Source organism: Sciurus carolinensis, chromosome 1 (genome assembly GCF_902686445.1).
Source record: "Sciurus carolinensis chromosome 1, mSciCar1.2, whole genome shotgun sequence".
Classification (NCBI taxonomy): domain Eukaryota; kingdom Metazoa; phylum Chordata; class Mammalia; order Rodentia; family Sciuridae; genus Sciurus; species Sciurus carolinensis.
In genome coordinates, this window is record NC_062213.1 from 194,207,748 (window position 1) to 194,223,557 (window position 15,810).

Consider the following 15,810-nt stretch of genomic DNA (forward strand, 5'->3'; position numbering starts at 1 on the left):
TGCCTGGGCAGGCAGTGAGCGGGAGGGAGCTCCGCCCCAGCCTGGGCCCTGCGTGCCCACCGCCGCACCAGGAGCGTCCTGTGCGGCCCTCTGCCCACTGTCTTCCCCAAGAGCCCCAGCTCCCCTCTTTTCTGGAAATGGCTACCAAGGTCCCCGATCTCAGATCTCACAGGCCGAGTCCCCAGTAGGGAATCTGGAGGCCTCGGCCTTGCCATCCAGCTGTGGGCTGGCAAGGGCTGTCCTCTAGAGCTTCTGTCTCGGGGAATGGGGCTGGTGGCTGCCCACAGGCAGCTTGGGGATCACTGAGGCTGAACCCTGGCTGGCCGCGTGACCTGGGCCAGGCAGCCTTCTCCCTCGGGATACGTCATGGTGCCTCTGCTCGCGGAGCCACTTTGGGGGGCACTGGGAGGGTGAAGAGCTTCCCCCAGCCGGCTGGCAGACAATGGTCAACGCCAGCCTGCCCTGCACCCATGGGCCTTTCTCAGCCTGGGCTCTGCCACCGGTCTGCCTGGTGCCCACTGTGCCTGCTCCCTGCTGGCCCGAGGGTCCTGTGAGAGCAGAACCCGTCTGTCACCCGAGCTACCCCAGGGCCTGTTCCCCAGAAGGGTTCAGTTGGTGTCAAACTGCCCTCTCCATCCGAGATCTGGCTTCAGCAGCGACGGCCTCAGCCACCTGCATCCCGGAAGGCCGCTGTTTTCAGAGTCCATCAAATGCCACTCGCAACAGCGTAAGATGTGAGGTTACACCAGAGTCCTTATGGCGGAGTATGGTTCTGCTGTGTTAGACGTGAGGTGCCCCCGAAGCTCGCGTGGGAGGCTGCGGGGCAGCTGAGAGGAGATGACTGGCCCGTGGGGCCTGAGCTGACCGCGCGCCACCCCTGGCAGGGATGGACTCCGAAGCCTGAGCCCCAGGTGAACTCTTCCTCCTAAAGGTGAGCTTTCCAGGTCTTTTGGTCCCAGCAGCCAAAAAGCTGACTGAAACGGTTTCCAAGGACGGGAAGGTCAAAACGGGCAGAAGTGCGTGGCGGCAGAAGGCAGCTGTCCTCTGGCTCCCGAGGGGCTTCTGGGGAGGGTCACAGCGCTCCCCCGACGTCCTGTGCCTGGAAACCATCTCCCCACCTGGGTGCTTGGGAGTAAGTGCATGTAAGGGTTTGTCGCTGCGCACACTGAAGGTCTGTCCTCACTGCGAGTCCTACTAAGGGATGGGACGTGGTGCCACCGTCTGGGGACGCCTAGAACGGAACGGGCAACAGGCCGGAGGGCCGGCCGCTGAAGACTTTTCATTTGCTTCTCTTCATCTTTCCCCTTTTCATCCGCTGGCCCAGCGTCCACCGGGGCTGTGGGTGCTGAGAAAGCCTGGACTCATCCCAGGCTGAGCTCGGGTCCCCAGGGTACACGGGAAGGCGTCATGTGAGGTCGGAGGGCGTGCTGGCCTGGGAATCCTGCCGCGGGGGTCTCCTCTCTGTACCCCAGTGTCATTTTCCTAAGGGACCCGTGTTCACCGGGGCCCACTGCCTGCGAGGCAGACTGGGCAGGCAGTCCTGCAGTGGCCGCAGGGAGGGGAACATTATCTCCACCGCACCGACGGAGAGACGAGGTTCAGGGAGCAAGTGGGACTTCGGCCACAGGACGGAGCGCTGAAGAGGGCCCCACTCTGACTCCAGCCACAGAAACGAGAGAGAGAGAGAGAGAGAGAGAGAGAGAGAGAGAGAGAGAGAGAGAGAGAGAACCACACCCGCACGGGCTTCGGAAGGGAAGAAGCCAGGGCAGGGGACCCCAGGAGGCAGAACTGAAGAGGAAGTCCAAAACCAGGGAACCGCAGGGATGTCAGGGGCAGGTCTAGACGGAAGCTGAGGCAAGAACGGACACTCTCGGCCTGGAGACTGGAAGGGATGGGAGAGAGCCCTCCAAGGGAAACGTAAACCCACTCCGGATCCCAGCACGTCTGAGTGGGGATTTGAATTCATGGCGTGAGAACTGGGAACAGAGAAATTAACACAACCACTTGTCCAGAGTTACCGGGAGCCCTTGGGCTCCGAGAGGACCAAACTCAAGACCACACAGCAGGGACACCCCCAGTGCACCCCAGACAGGAAGACAAGACCAAGCAAAAACTCCAGCGGAAGATGAGCTCCCAAGCAGGAACTCAAGACGTGGGGAAATCTGCTGAGCAAGCCAGCAGGAGCCTTCCATGCAGGAGCTGGAGGAGATCACAGAACCCATTGGATTTCAGATGAGTACAGACAAAGGGGGAATGGAAACCCCAAAGAGGAACAGGCTAACCCAAAGGGAAGAGGAGGGACCTCTTCCGCCCTAGTAGCGCAGGGGCGGAGCTGAGATTTCCTGCTCTGGACACTTACTTTACAGTTCTCAGACGCATGGTTCCGTGACCTGGCCTGCCCACATCCTACCCCACCTGCACCAGGACTTGCCCGCCCTCCACCTGAGGCCCCCAGTCCTACCTGGCACTAGGGAGTTGGTAAGGCAGGTGCCAACGACCAGCACTAGTAATGGTGAAATCATGGTGCGCCCCAAGACCTGCTTCCTCTCTGGAGCCCAGAGATCGAAGGACGTGGGTGGGTGTGGAGGAGGACTGGAAGTGATTAACTGTTAGCTGATGTTCCAATCCTAGAAATTAGAAGGAAAAAAGTAGACATGTCGGGCACCACTCTGGAGCTCAGTTCTTCACTCGGGCATTTGTTCCTCCAGTGTTTGCTGAGCACCTACTACAGTCCCGGCATGGAGCTCGCCATTGGGAGCCAAAGCCAGGCGGGCTCTCCCTCTGGAAATGAAATCACAGAGACAGTTGGGTAAGGATAAACGAGTTCTGGGCTGCAAAGTTGTTCCACCCCATTTCCCAGGGGACTCCCACTTTGAACCCGTCCTGGCCGGGATACAGTCTCCGTGTGGTGCTTCGGCCCTTCCGGGGCCTCCAGCCCAGAGCCTCTAGTTCTGAGCTCCCTGTGAGGCGGATGCTGCGGCTCCTGGAGGCGCCCAGAGAGGCCTGTTCTCAAACACCATCCTTCAGCCTTTTGATGCCCTGTCCTTCACAGAGTCACCCTTTCCCATAGGGACCTTTGCCCTCAAAGGACCCCTATGCTTGCGACATTCTCTTCTAGAATGGGTCATTTTTGATAAGAGACACACAGGCAGTTTGGAGGAACACATGGAGAAGGGTTACTGGACAGGGTGGCTATTCCAGTGGCCACATTACAGATAACTTTGGTTACTTTTCATTGTTTTTTTTTTTCTATATTTCTTAAAACTTCTTCAGTGCTGGGATGTCACATTTATTTATTCATTCATTCATTCATTCATTCCTTGGTGCTGGAGATTGAACCTAAGGCCTCATGCATGGTAGGCAAGCCACAAAGCTACACCCCAGTCCAGTTTCAAAAATTTTTAAACAGTGTTATTAATTAAAAAAAAAAAAAAAAAAAAAAGACGGAAGGAAACACACCAAACATTAACTGTGGTTTTTCTCTGGGTGGTAGGGCTACGAATGATCATTTCCTCTTTAATTTTTTTTTTTTTTTTTTTTTTTAATTTTCCAAGTTGCCTGAATGAGCATGAATTAATGGCTCAAGAATGTTTTCAAACTGTGGTCATCCTGTTGGGATCACAAGGGACAACGCCATTGGCAGCTGAGAAACGTACCAACCCTGTTGTGCACGAATGTTACTGGAAGATGTGCGATTTTAAATGGCAAGAGTTTCACTGGGAAATAGTTATTTCAACCCAAACTGAGATTTTAATGATTATTCCATTTGTCGTGGGAAACGGAAAGGATGGAGATGGTATCGTTAGAAAGGTGTTGTGAAAGATAAGAAGCTACTCTTCTCCCCAGAGAAAGAGGTTTTGTTTTGACCTCAAAGACAAGGGTCCTGGGGCACGAGTGTGGGCGAAGGAGGCCAGAACTGAAAGGAAACATCTGACGGTGCTTGACATTGAGTGTGGAATTCCAGATGATTTCTAAATTTTTTATTCTACTTTAGTAGCTAAATGTTCTACAGCAAATCCTAAAATCAGAAAAAAATATTATTAAATTGCTATAAAGTATAAAAAGATATTATTCACCATAGTTCAAAAACCCCAAGGTCCCCCCTTAGGAGGTCTGTAGACTGTCGCCCATCCCAACGTGCGACCTCTGAGCTTCTTGCCACTTCAATCGCTCCGCCACTTCCCTGTTTTCCAAATACTTCTTTCCTGGTCCATCTCGGCCACTGCTCTGGGAACATCTAAGGGCAGGGACCTGGCTTTTGCTTATCTCTGCACTTGGCACAGTTAATAGTGACACCACGGGAAGCCGGGGTGCTAAGGAGGGGAGCTGGGGGGAGGGGAGAAGCATCCCCAAATCTCCCTTTTGCGTGTGCAGAACAGCACGAGTCTCGGTGAGGCTGAGCCACTGGGCTTCCCTTTGCAGTAAGTGGGGTGCGGATGGGTACAACCCTGGGAACCGCAGTCCCCCAGAGCTGAGTGGCATGCACGTGCCCTGCTCCCCACCTCTTCAGGGCGGCTTCACAGCACCCAGGATGTCAGGTTGGATCAACCCTTGGGCGTGCTCACAACCACGGACCCCCGAGGATGGAGACGGAATGAAGGACAGCTCCAGGCAACAGCTGGGTAAGCATGAGCCGGGGACACTCCCAGGGACACCCACGGTGAGACTCCAATGGTCCAAAGCAAGAACTTAACACAGGGCATCAGAGAACAGGACAAAGGCTCCCTTGAGGGTGTAGAGACGACAGGGACGGGAGGGGGCTTCCGAAGGCAGGTGAGTTCTGTTGCTTGGTTGGGGTGCTGGTCATGCCAGCAGGTTCAGTGAGAAAATCCACTGAGCTATTAATTTACAATCCAGACACTTTTCTGTGCAAGTGTTATACTTCAATAAAGTAAAAGTTACTCTTTGGAGTCCGGCGCTGTGGTGCATGCCTGTTATCGTAGCTGCATGGGAGGCTGAGGCAGGAGGACTGCAAGTTCAAAGCCAGCCTCAGCAATTTAGCAAGGCCCTGAGTAATTTATCGAGAGCTTGTCTCAAGATAAAAAATCCTTCAAAACACCTGGGGATGTGGCTGAGTGGTTAAGTACCCCTGTGTTCAATCCCTGGTATCAAAAAAAAAAGTTACTCTTTGGGAGTTTATATAAATGATCTCTAAAGGACTTGGACCATGTGCAAACAGGCCTGTGAGCTGCCCCTCACTCTGACTTCTCCCTCACGGCCTCTGCAGCGGACAGGGAGGAACTGGTGATCTCTTACGGACCAAGACTCTGAGAGAAGAGACTTGATCAGGGTTACAAACGACAAGGTGGCCCCGCAGAACCTGACCACAGGCCTTCTGATTCCAGAATTAGCACTGTGGTGACTACCGGTGATCCTCCCACCCCCGCCACGGGGCTTCCTTTTCCTTAACTGAGAAACGAAGATCGGAGACTATCGCAGGAGTAGATTCACCTTACCACCCCCACGATCCGGATCCAGAGCAGCTGGGCAGCCCCAAAGCCTGTTGCACCCTCTTGGTATCAGCCAACCCCGGTTCCTAGACCTGGCGGTCCCCGATCACCCTTCGGCTGCCAGGGTATTCAACCCAGAGATGAGCTGGGAGCTGGAGGCTCTGCGTCTCCCGCCGTGAACACAGTGCCTCGCCCTCCATTCACAGACTCCAACGTGATCAGCATTCCTGTCTCAGCGGACAGGCCCTGGATCTGTTAACATGGAACCTGTGGCCTTCACTCCAGGGAAGCTATCAGAAAGGGCATTGTTTCTGAAACGGCTCATCACGAGTGCTTAGAGATACCGCTGGTTTTTATGTTTTACCTTGAAACCTACAACCTTGCCAAACTTATTAGTTCTAGGAATTTCATGTGCGTGTGGGGCTTCCTTGACATTTTTATGTAGGTAATCATGTCCGCTACTAAGAATTTTAGTTTTTCCTTTTTAATCTGAATCCTTTTTCCAATCTGGATTTTCTTTTCTTTTTTTTCCTTTTTATTCTATGTTATTTATTTATATATTTTTGTGGTACTGGGAACTGAACCCAGGGGCACTTTGCCACTGAGTTCCATCCCCAGTCTTCTTTTATTTTTCATTTTGAGACAGGGTCTCACTAAGTTGCTGAGGTTGGCCTCAAACTAGTGATCCTCCTGCCTCGACCTCTGCAGTCGCTGGGATTACAGGTGTGCAGCACTGCGACCAGCTTCTAGTTCCTGATCTTCAGGTAAAACGGTCAGCTTTTTAGCAATTAGGGTGGCATGTTGAGACGTGAGGTGGAGATTTTGTGGGGCAAAATCAGGAACTTTGTTTTGGACATATAGAGTATGAGATGTCTTTAAGAGTGGAGACACTGAGCTGGGCGCAGTGGTGCATGCCTCTAATCCCAGCGGCTCAGGAGGCTGAGGCAGGAGGATCTTAAAGTCGAGGTCAGTCTCAGCAACTCAGTGAGACCCTAAGAAATTGAGTGAGACCCTGTCTCCAAATTTAAAAAAAATTTTAAAGGGCTGAGGATGTTGCTCAGTGGTAAAGTATCTCTGGGTTCAATCCCCACTTCCAGAAAAAAAAGAGAGAGAGAGAGAGAGACATTGAATGGGCACTTGGCATTGGGAAGAGAGCTCTTGGCTAGAGGATAATTTGGGAATCATGGGCATGGGTGGCAGTTTCAGCCTGGATGAAACTTGACAGGATCATCTGCAGGGAATGCGGACATGGACATCTATAGGTGACAACAGCCCTCGGGAAAGCGGGCACTGAGAAAGCGTCTTTCTTCCTGTTCTCTTTCTTTCCTTTTCTTTCCCCTCCCTCCTGGTACTGGGGATGGAACCCAGGGCCTCAGGCATGCCAAGCCAGTGCTCAGCCACTGAGCCTCATCCGCAGCCCTGGAAAGAATTTCTTTAGCCTGAAAATGTTTTATGCCAAAAACCTATGGGAACCATCGTGCTTGCCGGAAAAACTGCTGGCAGATTCTCTTGGATGACGGCTTGTGATTATGAGCGCTGCGGTCCAGCTCTCTGTCCACAGCCAGGAAAATGCGCCCGTCAGCTGGCGAAGCCTGCGTGTCCGTGGCAGCAATACCGACCCTGGAGGTCCAGCTGCGCTCGGACGGTGCCGACAGCTGCAGGATCCCGCGAGAAACGAAAAGAATCAAAGGCAGGGCCCATAGGTAAGCAGGGGCACTGTGCTGACGTGGGCAGGACCTCTGGGGAGCAGCAGGGTGAAGAGGGCAAGGACACAAAGCCAGGGCCGAGCAAGCTGGCGACAGCACCTCGAGCCCAGGAGCAGAGCCCACTCCCAGCTCCCTGCACCTAGGGCCCCAGCAAAGCAGCAGACAGGGGAGAAGGGGCGCGGAGGGGCCCTCGGGGCCTGAGTGCCCTGCAGCCCGGTACGGCTGGTCTGTGGCCGCCTGTCTCTGGCCTGCTAGACGGCAGCTCTGGACAGCCAGGACCGCTGTGCCATCTGTGGACCCCAGCGCCCTGCAAATGCTCACCTAACCAAGGCCCATGCCAGGCGGCCAGGCCAGGAGGCCCTGAGTCTGGGCCCCAGGGCTCTCACTGAGAGGGGCTTGGCCCGCAGACAGGTGCCCTCTCCCTCCCTCTGCCCAGGACAGGCGGGGTGGGGATCTGGGAGGTCCTTGGAAGCCGAGCCTCCTGCTGGCTCTGCCTCTGGCCCTCCGCCTCTGGGGCCAGAGCTCCAGTGGCCTCTGTCCGCCCAGGGTGAGGGGCCCAGTCTGGGGCTTCGGGACCCCGCTGTGCACCACCCTCTGCCAATGTTCTACAGCCTGGAATGAGGCCTCGGGTGTGCGCCAGCCCCTTCGCCACCCCACTACCTCCTGGCCAGACCTTCTCTGCCAGGCCCCTGCTACGTGCCCTGGTTATTTATGCCCGGGAGGAGCGGCTATTTTGCGGGACTGTGGAGGCAGCCGAGGGGCCAGGCCTGGGCCCGGAGGACTAATTGCATCTGGGGCCCGGGAGCACCTTGGAGTTGGGTGAAAACCAGCCCTGGGCCGGGTCCCAGCAGACCCAGGACGATCAGCACAGCAGGACTGAGGAAAGTCGCTGCCACCGGTGACCCGCCTCTGGCATGGCAGGCCCCACCTGATTTACAGCTCAGCCTGGCTGACTCCAGGACTGGGCCTCTCCACCACCAAGAGGGAGAGGCCGGCACCCGCCCTTCGTCACCCCACAGAACAGACACTAGAGGCCGGAGCTGCGGCAGGTGCATCCCTACCTGAGCGGCCTGGCCAGGCGGCCGGTGAAGAAGCAGAGCAGGCCCAGGGCCAGCATGAAGCAGAGGAAGCTGAGGACGGCTGTGAGCACCATGTTCAGGGTGGGCCCCAGGAAGGCCATCTCGGGGGAAGACGGCCCTCAGGAGGGACCGCCACGCCCTGCACACTGCCACTAGGTTGGACGCTGGCTCCAGAGCCCTGGTCAGTGGCACCGACCTGGCCTTATCCCCAGGTTAAGCCTTGATTACCGGGGCGGGGGATGACCCAGGGGTGACCTGTGGGCTCCCCTCCCCCACTCAGTTCAGGGCGGGGCGTCTGCAGCGTGTCAGCTCAGTCCCTGCGTCCCTGGTTACTGAGTACCTGCTGGATGCCCGGCACTATTCTGGGTTCTAAGGCAACAGTGGGAACAGGACAGACAGGTCACTGTCTGCTTGGGGATCACTGACCAGGCAGTGTAGATAATGCACCTACTACGTGCCAGGCCCCTAAAACTCAAGAGGAAAGGAAGCCCTGGCCGGGCCGCCTGGCTTTCCCTCACAGCTGTTTCTCCCGCCCGATTTCAAGCCCAGGAAGCGCCATGACCAGAATACAAGCGGCTGTTCTTGTTGAGCACCTACTGCATGCGCGGCTCCGTTCGAGCGAGAAGCTCCGAGGTGCAACTGTGGAGTAGGGGTTCCAACACAGTTGCTGGCCCCAGAACGGGGACAGCACCAGGCCTGCGGGAGCAGGAGGCTCTAGTCAAGCTCTGCCAGGCGTTGGCACGATGCCTGTGGCCACCCAGCGTCAGTGCACGGGTTGGAGTGATGAGCTGCCACCTGCATCGAGTGCCCCTCTGCTTCCCGCCCAGTCTCTCTAGGGTCCCAGGAACATCCGTGAAGTCAGGACAGTGACCACAGTTCCCATGTCCCAGACTCAGAAATAGGCCAGAGCTGAAGCCACTCGACACACACGGCGAGGCCCCCTGAGCCAGGTCAGGGAAACGCTTTGACCCCCCTGGTGCCAAGGCAGGTCCCCTCTTCCCAACTCCAGAAGGGCCACTGAGCTCACCAAGAGAGCAGAGAGCCAAGCTCCCGACCCCGCTGACCCCTGGCCTTCTCCAGTCCCTCAACTCAAACTGAAGCCAACACACTACATCCCAGCCAGGCAGGAGGAGGGCTCAGCAACCCAGGGCCGAAGGGGCGGCGGGGACTGAGCAGTGGCCAGCAGTCCGTCCCAGCCCCAGCCCCATCATTCCGGGGTATGTGACACAGGACCAGCACCTCAGAAGCTGCTTCCTGACCTGACAAACACCTGTCTCCCATTCAAGGGAGCACGAGGCCAAGCGGCCCAGTGGCCATGGTGAGGTGGTCCAGGGTCGCAGGTGCTGAGTCAGGCCCTCCACAGCCCCCACACAGGACCCTCCCAGGGCCACACCTACCTCAGGCTGTCTCTACCTCAGCTCTCCCAGGGACCCTCCCTGTCTCATTCAGTTCCTGGGACACCCTCAAAAGGGTGCCCAGTCTAAAAGGTGATGTGAGACCCATGGAGTATCACCTTGGGCTCCAGCCTGTACCTGGCGGGGCTCAAGGGGACCCTGGCGAGCCCCCATCAAGAGCTGGAGTTTCAGACTACTTGGGTTTGGAGGGGCCATTGGGTAGGCTTCTCAAAAGTACCAGGTTGCAAAAATACTCGGTGTTTGTGGGAAAAGTTCTGTCCCCAGTGGTTCCAGGGAAGGGATGGTGACTGAGAAGTGCATAAGCAAATTTTTGGGGATGGAAGTGTTCTTTGTAATGACCTGGAGGTAGTTAAAAGCGCTTGCATATATAAAGAGCCTCAAAGAGTTAACAACCCCACCCGCCTGCACCTCTAGGTTGTGAGCTTCCACAAGAAGTGAATTAAAGCAAGCGCTGGGACAGACAAAGGCTCAGTGGGTGAGGAGATCCCATCCGAGTTTAAAAGAGAAAACAAAGGACATAGGCCCAAATAAATCTCTATTTCTTGCACCCCAGACTGCATGGCTAGATTCTCCAAGGCAGGGCCTGGGAAGCTGTATTTGTAACAAGTCGTTCCCATCAGCAGATTCGTCTGGGCAACATTCTCTTAGAGGTCATCCCATTGTCCAGATAAAAAAACTGAGGTTCACAGTTCTCCCTGCAGATGCTCCGGGAAATACAGGAGTCAGTGGAGCCAGGTCCCAGGGCTGTCATCTGGGCCTTCCTGGCTCCTCCCAGGGCTGAGGACGGGAGAGGCTGTTCCCAGGGAGGGAGGGGGGGGGGCTAGGGCGGGCAGCTGCTGGAGCGCAGACCTGCCTGGAGACAGTGCCCTCTGAAAACCAGCCCAGCAAAGTCTCAGCTGCAGGGTAACAGACAGCAATGTGGAATCTGCCTCTCAACCAAGCCCAGTGGCTCTGGCACCCTTGCTGGCAGGACTTTATTCATTTACTGGTGGAAGTTATTTATGGCGGCCATGAAGCAGTCTCTGGGTGAAGGGGCGGGAAAGGAATGTGTGCTAGTCAGAGTGGGCTGTAGGTCAGATCCAAGGAGGAACTTCCCCAGAGAATGGGGAGCCAGGTGTGGGGGATAGAGCAAGACTCAAAACTCTAGCCGCTGACAACATCCCATCCCAGCAGGAAACAGGTGTGGGAGGGCCCAGGGGTCTGGGTGTCAAGCCGCTGTGTCTTCAGGGCTCTGGAGAAACACCAGCCGCCCTGAGTCCCCAGCCTCAACCCTACGCGCTGTGCTCCCCAGACTGGAGCGATCCCTGCTAGTCATCTGACGAATCTCTCCCGCCCCCAGTCCAGCCCTGAGCCCCCAGACCCTGGGCCCTAGACCTTGATGGCACTTGTCAGAGCCTCAGACGGCCACTGCTGGCCACCTCCTCACCAGGCCTGAGCTCCAGAGAGCGGGATCACTCTGTTGATGAATCGGGAGTCCCCTGGGCGGCAGGGAATGTGGTAGGTGGCAGGACGACCGGGCAGGGGCAGGTGGCGGAACAGGCAGCTGGGCAGTACTGAGTGGGCGCGGGTCGGGCGCCTGCGCACAGGCTCGCTTGGCCCCTCTCCAGCGGCCCTCGGCGGGCTCGCCCCTCCCCCAGCGCCCGCCACCTGGCAACGGGGGTGGGACTGCTGGAGGGTCGCCAGCCCCACCGGGTTCCACGCAGAACCCGAGACAGGCAGGTGGGCTGAGTGCTGGCCAGTAACTTAGACGTGGGGAGGGGACACAGGGGTGACGATGGGACGGGGGCAGGACATGGGCAGGTGAGGGCTGGGGCAGGAACAGAGGGACCCGGCTGGGCCGCTTGGCCGCCCCTGGCTTCCCACCGCCTGCTGCTCTGGAGGCCCAGAAGGTCTTTGTGGTGTCCGCCTGCGCGCTGCTGAGCCCCGCTGGGGGCCGCGGTTCCCCAAGGGCAGAGGCCCCGTTCCTGCCGGGCTCTGTGTCCTGAGAGGACCAGGCCAGCCCAGGCCCCACCACGCAGGCAGCGGACGGGGTGCAGCGGGGGCTCAGGGGAGGCGGGGCGCCAGCGCAGTACCCAGGATGGAGGCGGCAGAGAGGGCCTCCTGGAGGCCCTGCGCGGAGGCCGAGGGGGGCGCGGCACCCAGCGGGCAGGGAGAAGCGGGCGGGCGGAGACGGCCGCCTGGACCAGCCCGGGGGGCTCCGCTCCTGAGCCCAGCTCACCTGCCCAAGGCCCAGCAGGGCGCAATCGAAGGCCCAAGGGCCTGGGTTCCGGAGCCAGAGCTTGCCCGAGGCTCCCTGGGGCTCGGTGACCCGGTGACCGTCCTGATGCCACAGAGTGGCTCTGTGGGCAGAGGACTGAGCCAGGGAAAGTGGGCTGTGGGAGGAGCCGCAGCAGGACCCAGGCTCGGGGGATGCGGCCAGGGACACCATGCCTGAGGCCGGGGACGGCCTCTGTGGGCACATGGGCTTCCGCCATCCCGCGGACAGGCGTGTTCTGTCCCAGGCACTGTGCTCCGGGCCAAGCCTGGAAGCTGAGCAGGGAAGGGGGTAGGGGACAGGGTGGTGCATGTGCCACGAGTCCCTGAGATGATTGCCAACCCCCTACTCTGGTACTCCACTCAGCACCGCTGCAGTAGGGGCTTCTGTGGAACCAGGAGAAATCACTCTTCCATTTTTGTTCTCACAACACGAAGAAAAGAAAGGCACAGAGAGGGTGCATAACCTCCCTACAGTCACACAGCACATCCAAGGCAGGGATAGGTCTCTCCACTAACCAGCTAAGGATTTGGGAGCTACAAGGCAATCAGTGAGGCACAGTGTAGACGCAAGAGTCTTAAAATTCTATACACCAATGTTTATGTCTACTAAAGAACATTTCAAACTGACACTATTCTAGAAGAATCCGTTTTACATAACCTGTCATCGTGTTGCTTAAAATAACAGCAAACCTCTTCATAGCCCATACTATGTTCCAGGCGTTGTTCAAAATGTTGCACCTACATTAGCTCATTTAATGCCCCAAACAACATGCAAGGCAAACACTTATTATTCCCTTTTTACAGACAGTAAAACAAAAAGCACAGAGAGGTCAAAGAGCTCACTCAAGGTTACCCAGCAAGTAAGTGAACTAACCAGAATTCAGCTTTACTTGTGGACGTTTCTGACTCTCAGGCAAGACCAGGTATGCACACCAATGGCGCTCTGTAACGTGTACACACTGGGTACACATTAGACATTAGACTGCATTACCTACAGCCACTACATGACTCATACCCAGGACACTCTGCCCAGAGTCCCTTGGGGAGGGTTTCCCCATTCCCCTTTTTACGGAGGACAGGCGAGGCGGCTCACCCGAGGTCACAAAGCAAGAGCAGCCGACAGAATTAGTCCTTGGAACTGGCTCCAGGTTCCTGATCGTGCACAGCCCCTGGTGGGTCCCTGAGCTGGGATTCGCCTGGCCCATGGCTAGAGACCTGGCTCCGCCCCTGGCTGGGCGGGGTGATCCTGGACACGCCCACCTCTCCCAGAGTTCCCTGCTCCAGCCCATCCTGGGGCAGGACCCTGGCCACCAGGGCTCTGCGCTCTGCCCTGAGTCTTGCAGCCTCAGGGAAAGGATGTGTCCACTCCCCAGATGGCCCTGGAGAGGAGGCTGCCTGAGGCTCTGGGCTGGGGGAACCCGTCGGGCAGCGGCCAGCACAAGCAGAACCCCGGTTGACAGGTGCCAGCCGGCCGCGGACGTTGTTCGCAGAGATAGTTCCACGCTGCTGGGCGCAGAGTGGCGCCCCGTTCCCACGCAGAGGCCTCTAACAGCGGGTACACATGATACGGTGCCCCTGGGACCCAGAGGGACGGGCCCACAGACAGGAAACCAGGGCCTGTGACCGTGACGTCCCGCCCAGGGCACCCACCTCAGCAGGGCCTCCACGGCTCACTGGCTGCCTGACCTTGAATACGCCATCGCCTCCCCGGCCTCAGTTTGCTCGTTGTTACATGGGGACACTCACAGAAAGTGCCCGTCCCCAGGACAACCCCACACAATAGGTGCTACTGGCTCCCAGTGCAGAGAAGTTAAGTAACTTGGCCAAGGTCACCCAGCACTTAATAGGAAGGGGAGAAACTCTTAACGGGGCACCTAATATGTGCTGGGAGCTTTTCCCTCAGTCTTCCAGGGACCCAGTAAGGTTGGAGTTCGCAGCTCCAGGTCAGAAGAGAAAACCAAGGCCCAGAAAGGGCGGAGGTTCAGGGTCGGGCAGCAGCAGTGTGGGAGGGCTGGATCCAGGCCAGGCCCGTGTGCAGTGTGACTGCCACCCCCGTCCACGCGTCTGCCAGGCCAGCCTCCGCCCCGCGGGAGAACTCGGGCCTCTCTCGGCCTCCCTCGGCCACCCCAGGCCCCGGAAGCCCACACTGGCGGGGCCGGGACCTCACTGACATGTGCGTACCAGGCCGGCTGCTGCCCTGCCACTGTCCCCACACCACGTGACTGCCGCCTCCTGGGATCTCTCCCAACAGGACAGAGGCTCCTCCCCGAGGGGAAGCTGCAGTCCTGGGCTTCCTTCTTCAGGTTCGTGCACAGCGACTCTGAGACCGCGGGGGCTGCCCAGGGCCACGAGCCAGCGTCCCCTGCGAAGTCCACCCGCCAGCAGGGAGGGCCACTGCAGGGGCCTCCACGGCCAGCTTCTCAAAGATGGTCCAGTCACTTTTCACTGCCCTGACCAAAGGCCTGACAAGAACACTTAGAGGAGGAAAAGTTTAGTTGGGGGCTGGCGGTCTCAGAGGTCTCAGTCCATCATCGCAGACTCCCTTCCTGGGCTCGAGGTGAGGCGGGATATCATGGAAGAGGGTGGCGGAGGGAAGCGACACACGTGATGATCAGAAAAGCAGAGAGGGCGACTCCACTTCCCAGACACAGAATCTAAGCCCCACAGCCACGCCCACCTGCCTCCAGCCACCAGTTAATCCCATCAGGGGATTAATCCACTGATTCGGTTAAGGCGCCCACAACCCAGTCGCTTCTCCTCTGAACCTTCCTGCATTGCCTCACGTGAGCTTTGGGGGACACCTCACATCCAAACCGTAACATTCCAACCCTGACCCCCCAAAGCCCATGCCTGTCTCATAATGCAAAATACATTTAGCCCATCCCCAAGAGTCTCCATCGTCTCAACAGATCCAAGATTGCCCAAAAGTTCAAGTCCAAAGCCTCCGCTGTGAGACTCAAGGCCAACTCACACTGTAAGCTCTGTAAAAATCAAAAGCAATTTACAAGCACCCAATCTATAAAGGTACAGGATAAACATTTCCATTCAGAAAAATACAGGCATAGAAAAAGGAATGGGACCAAAGCAAGACCGAAATCCAGCTGGGCAAACAAATCCTATAGTTCCATGTCCGGCATCCGGAGCCCAGGCAGCCCGTGATGTCCTCTCCAAAGGGCTTGTGTAGCTCCGCCCCCGTGGCCTTGCTGGTTGCAGCCCACGTGGCTGCTCTCTGATCCATTCCTGCAGCTTTCCTAGGACGGTGGCCCACAGTACTGGCATTTCTTAGTCCCAGGGGTCTCCCTCTCACATCTCCACACGTCACTCTCAGGGACTCTGACCCTGCTGCACCTTGCCTGGCCTCCCAGGCCTTCCTTTGAAATCTTGGTGGAAGCCTCCGTGACCCCCTAACTCCAGTGTCCTGCATTCCTGCAGAACCAGCCCCACGTGGTTGACACCAAGGTCTGCCACCATCTCAAGCTGTTGCCAAGCCTCCCAAGATCACAGCTACAGCAGCCTCTGAGGGCCTGGGAGGCTGAGATGGTGAAACCACTTCCTAGGCCACCCAGTGCGAGAAGAGTGCCCCGCTGGTCTCTTCTCAAGGGAATTTTTTCCTTTTACACCCTTGAGCCTGAGAAGGGTGTGGTCCCGCCAGTTCCTGAGATGCCCTCAAGTCATCCTTCTTATGGTCGCTGGGCTCAGTCTGCAGCATTTCTTTAGAGGTGACGATGTCTTTAACAGCTGCAACTTTCTTAGCCCCTGTTTTACTCCAGCCTTTCAAGTTCAGGTTTGTCAAATCTTTCTGCTCTGCTTTTTGCTCCTGAATATCACCATAAACTTGGCTAAAAGCCTCCAGTGCTGGTCACAGTGGTGCCTGCCTGCAATCCCAGTGGCTTGGGAGGCTGAG

At 57.2% G+C, this 15,810-nt stretch overlaps 1 protein-coding gene across 5 annotated transcripts in view; it reads right to left on the reverse strand.

The window, feature by feature from the left end:
• The window catches only part of Alpl (alkaline phosphatase, biomineralization associated), a 55,838-nt gene that overhangs the window by 14,172 nt on the left and 25,856 nt on the right, over nt 1-15,810 (reverse strand). For all 5 annotated transcript variants that reach the window (XM_047518374.1, XM_047518358.1, XM_047518381.1 and 2 more), the window contains one exon: nt 2,462-2,627. In XM_047518374.1, the coding sequence (XP_047374330.1) occupies nt 2,462-2,522 (61 nt within the window). In that variant the 5' untranslated portion in view covers nt 2,523-2,627. The remainder of the gene's footprint in view (nt 1-2,461; nt 2,628-15,810) is intronic.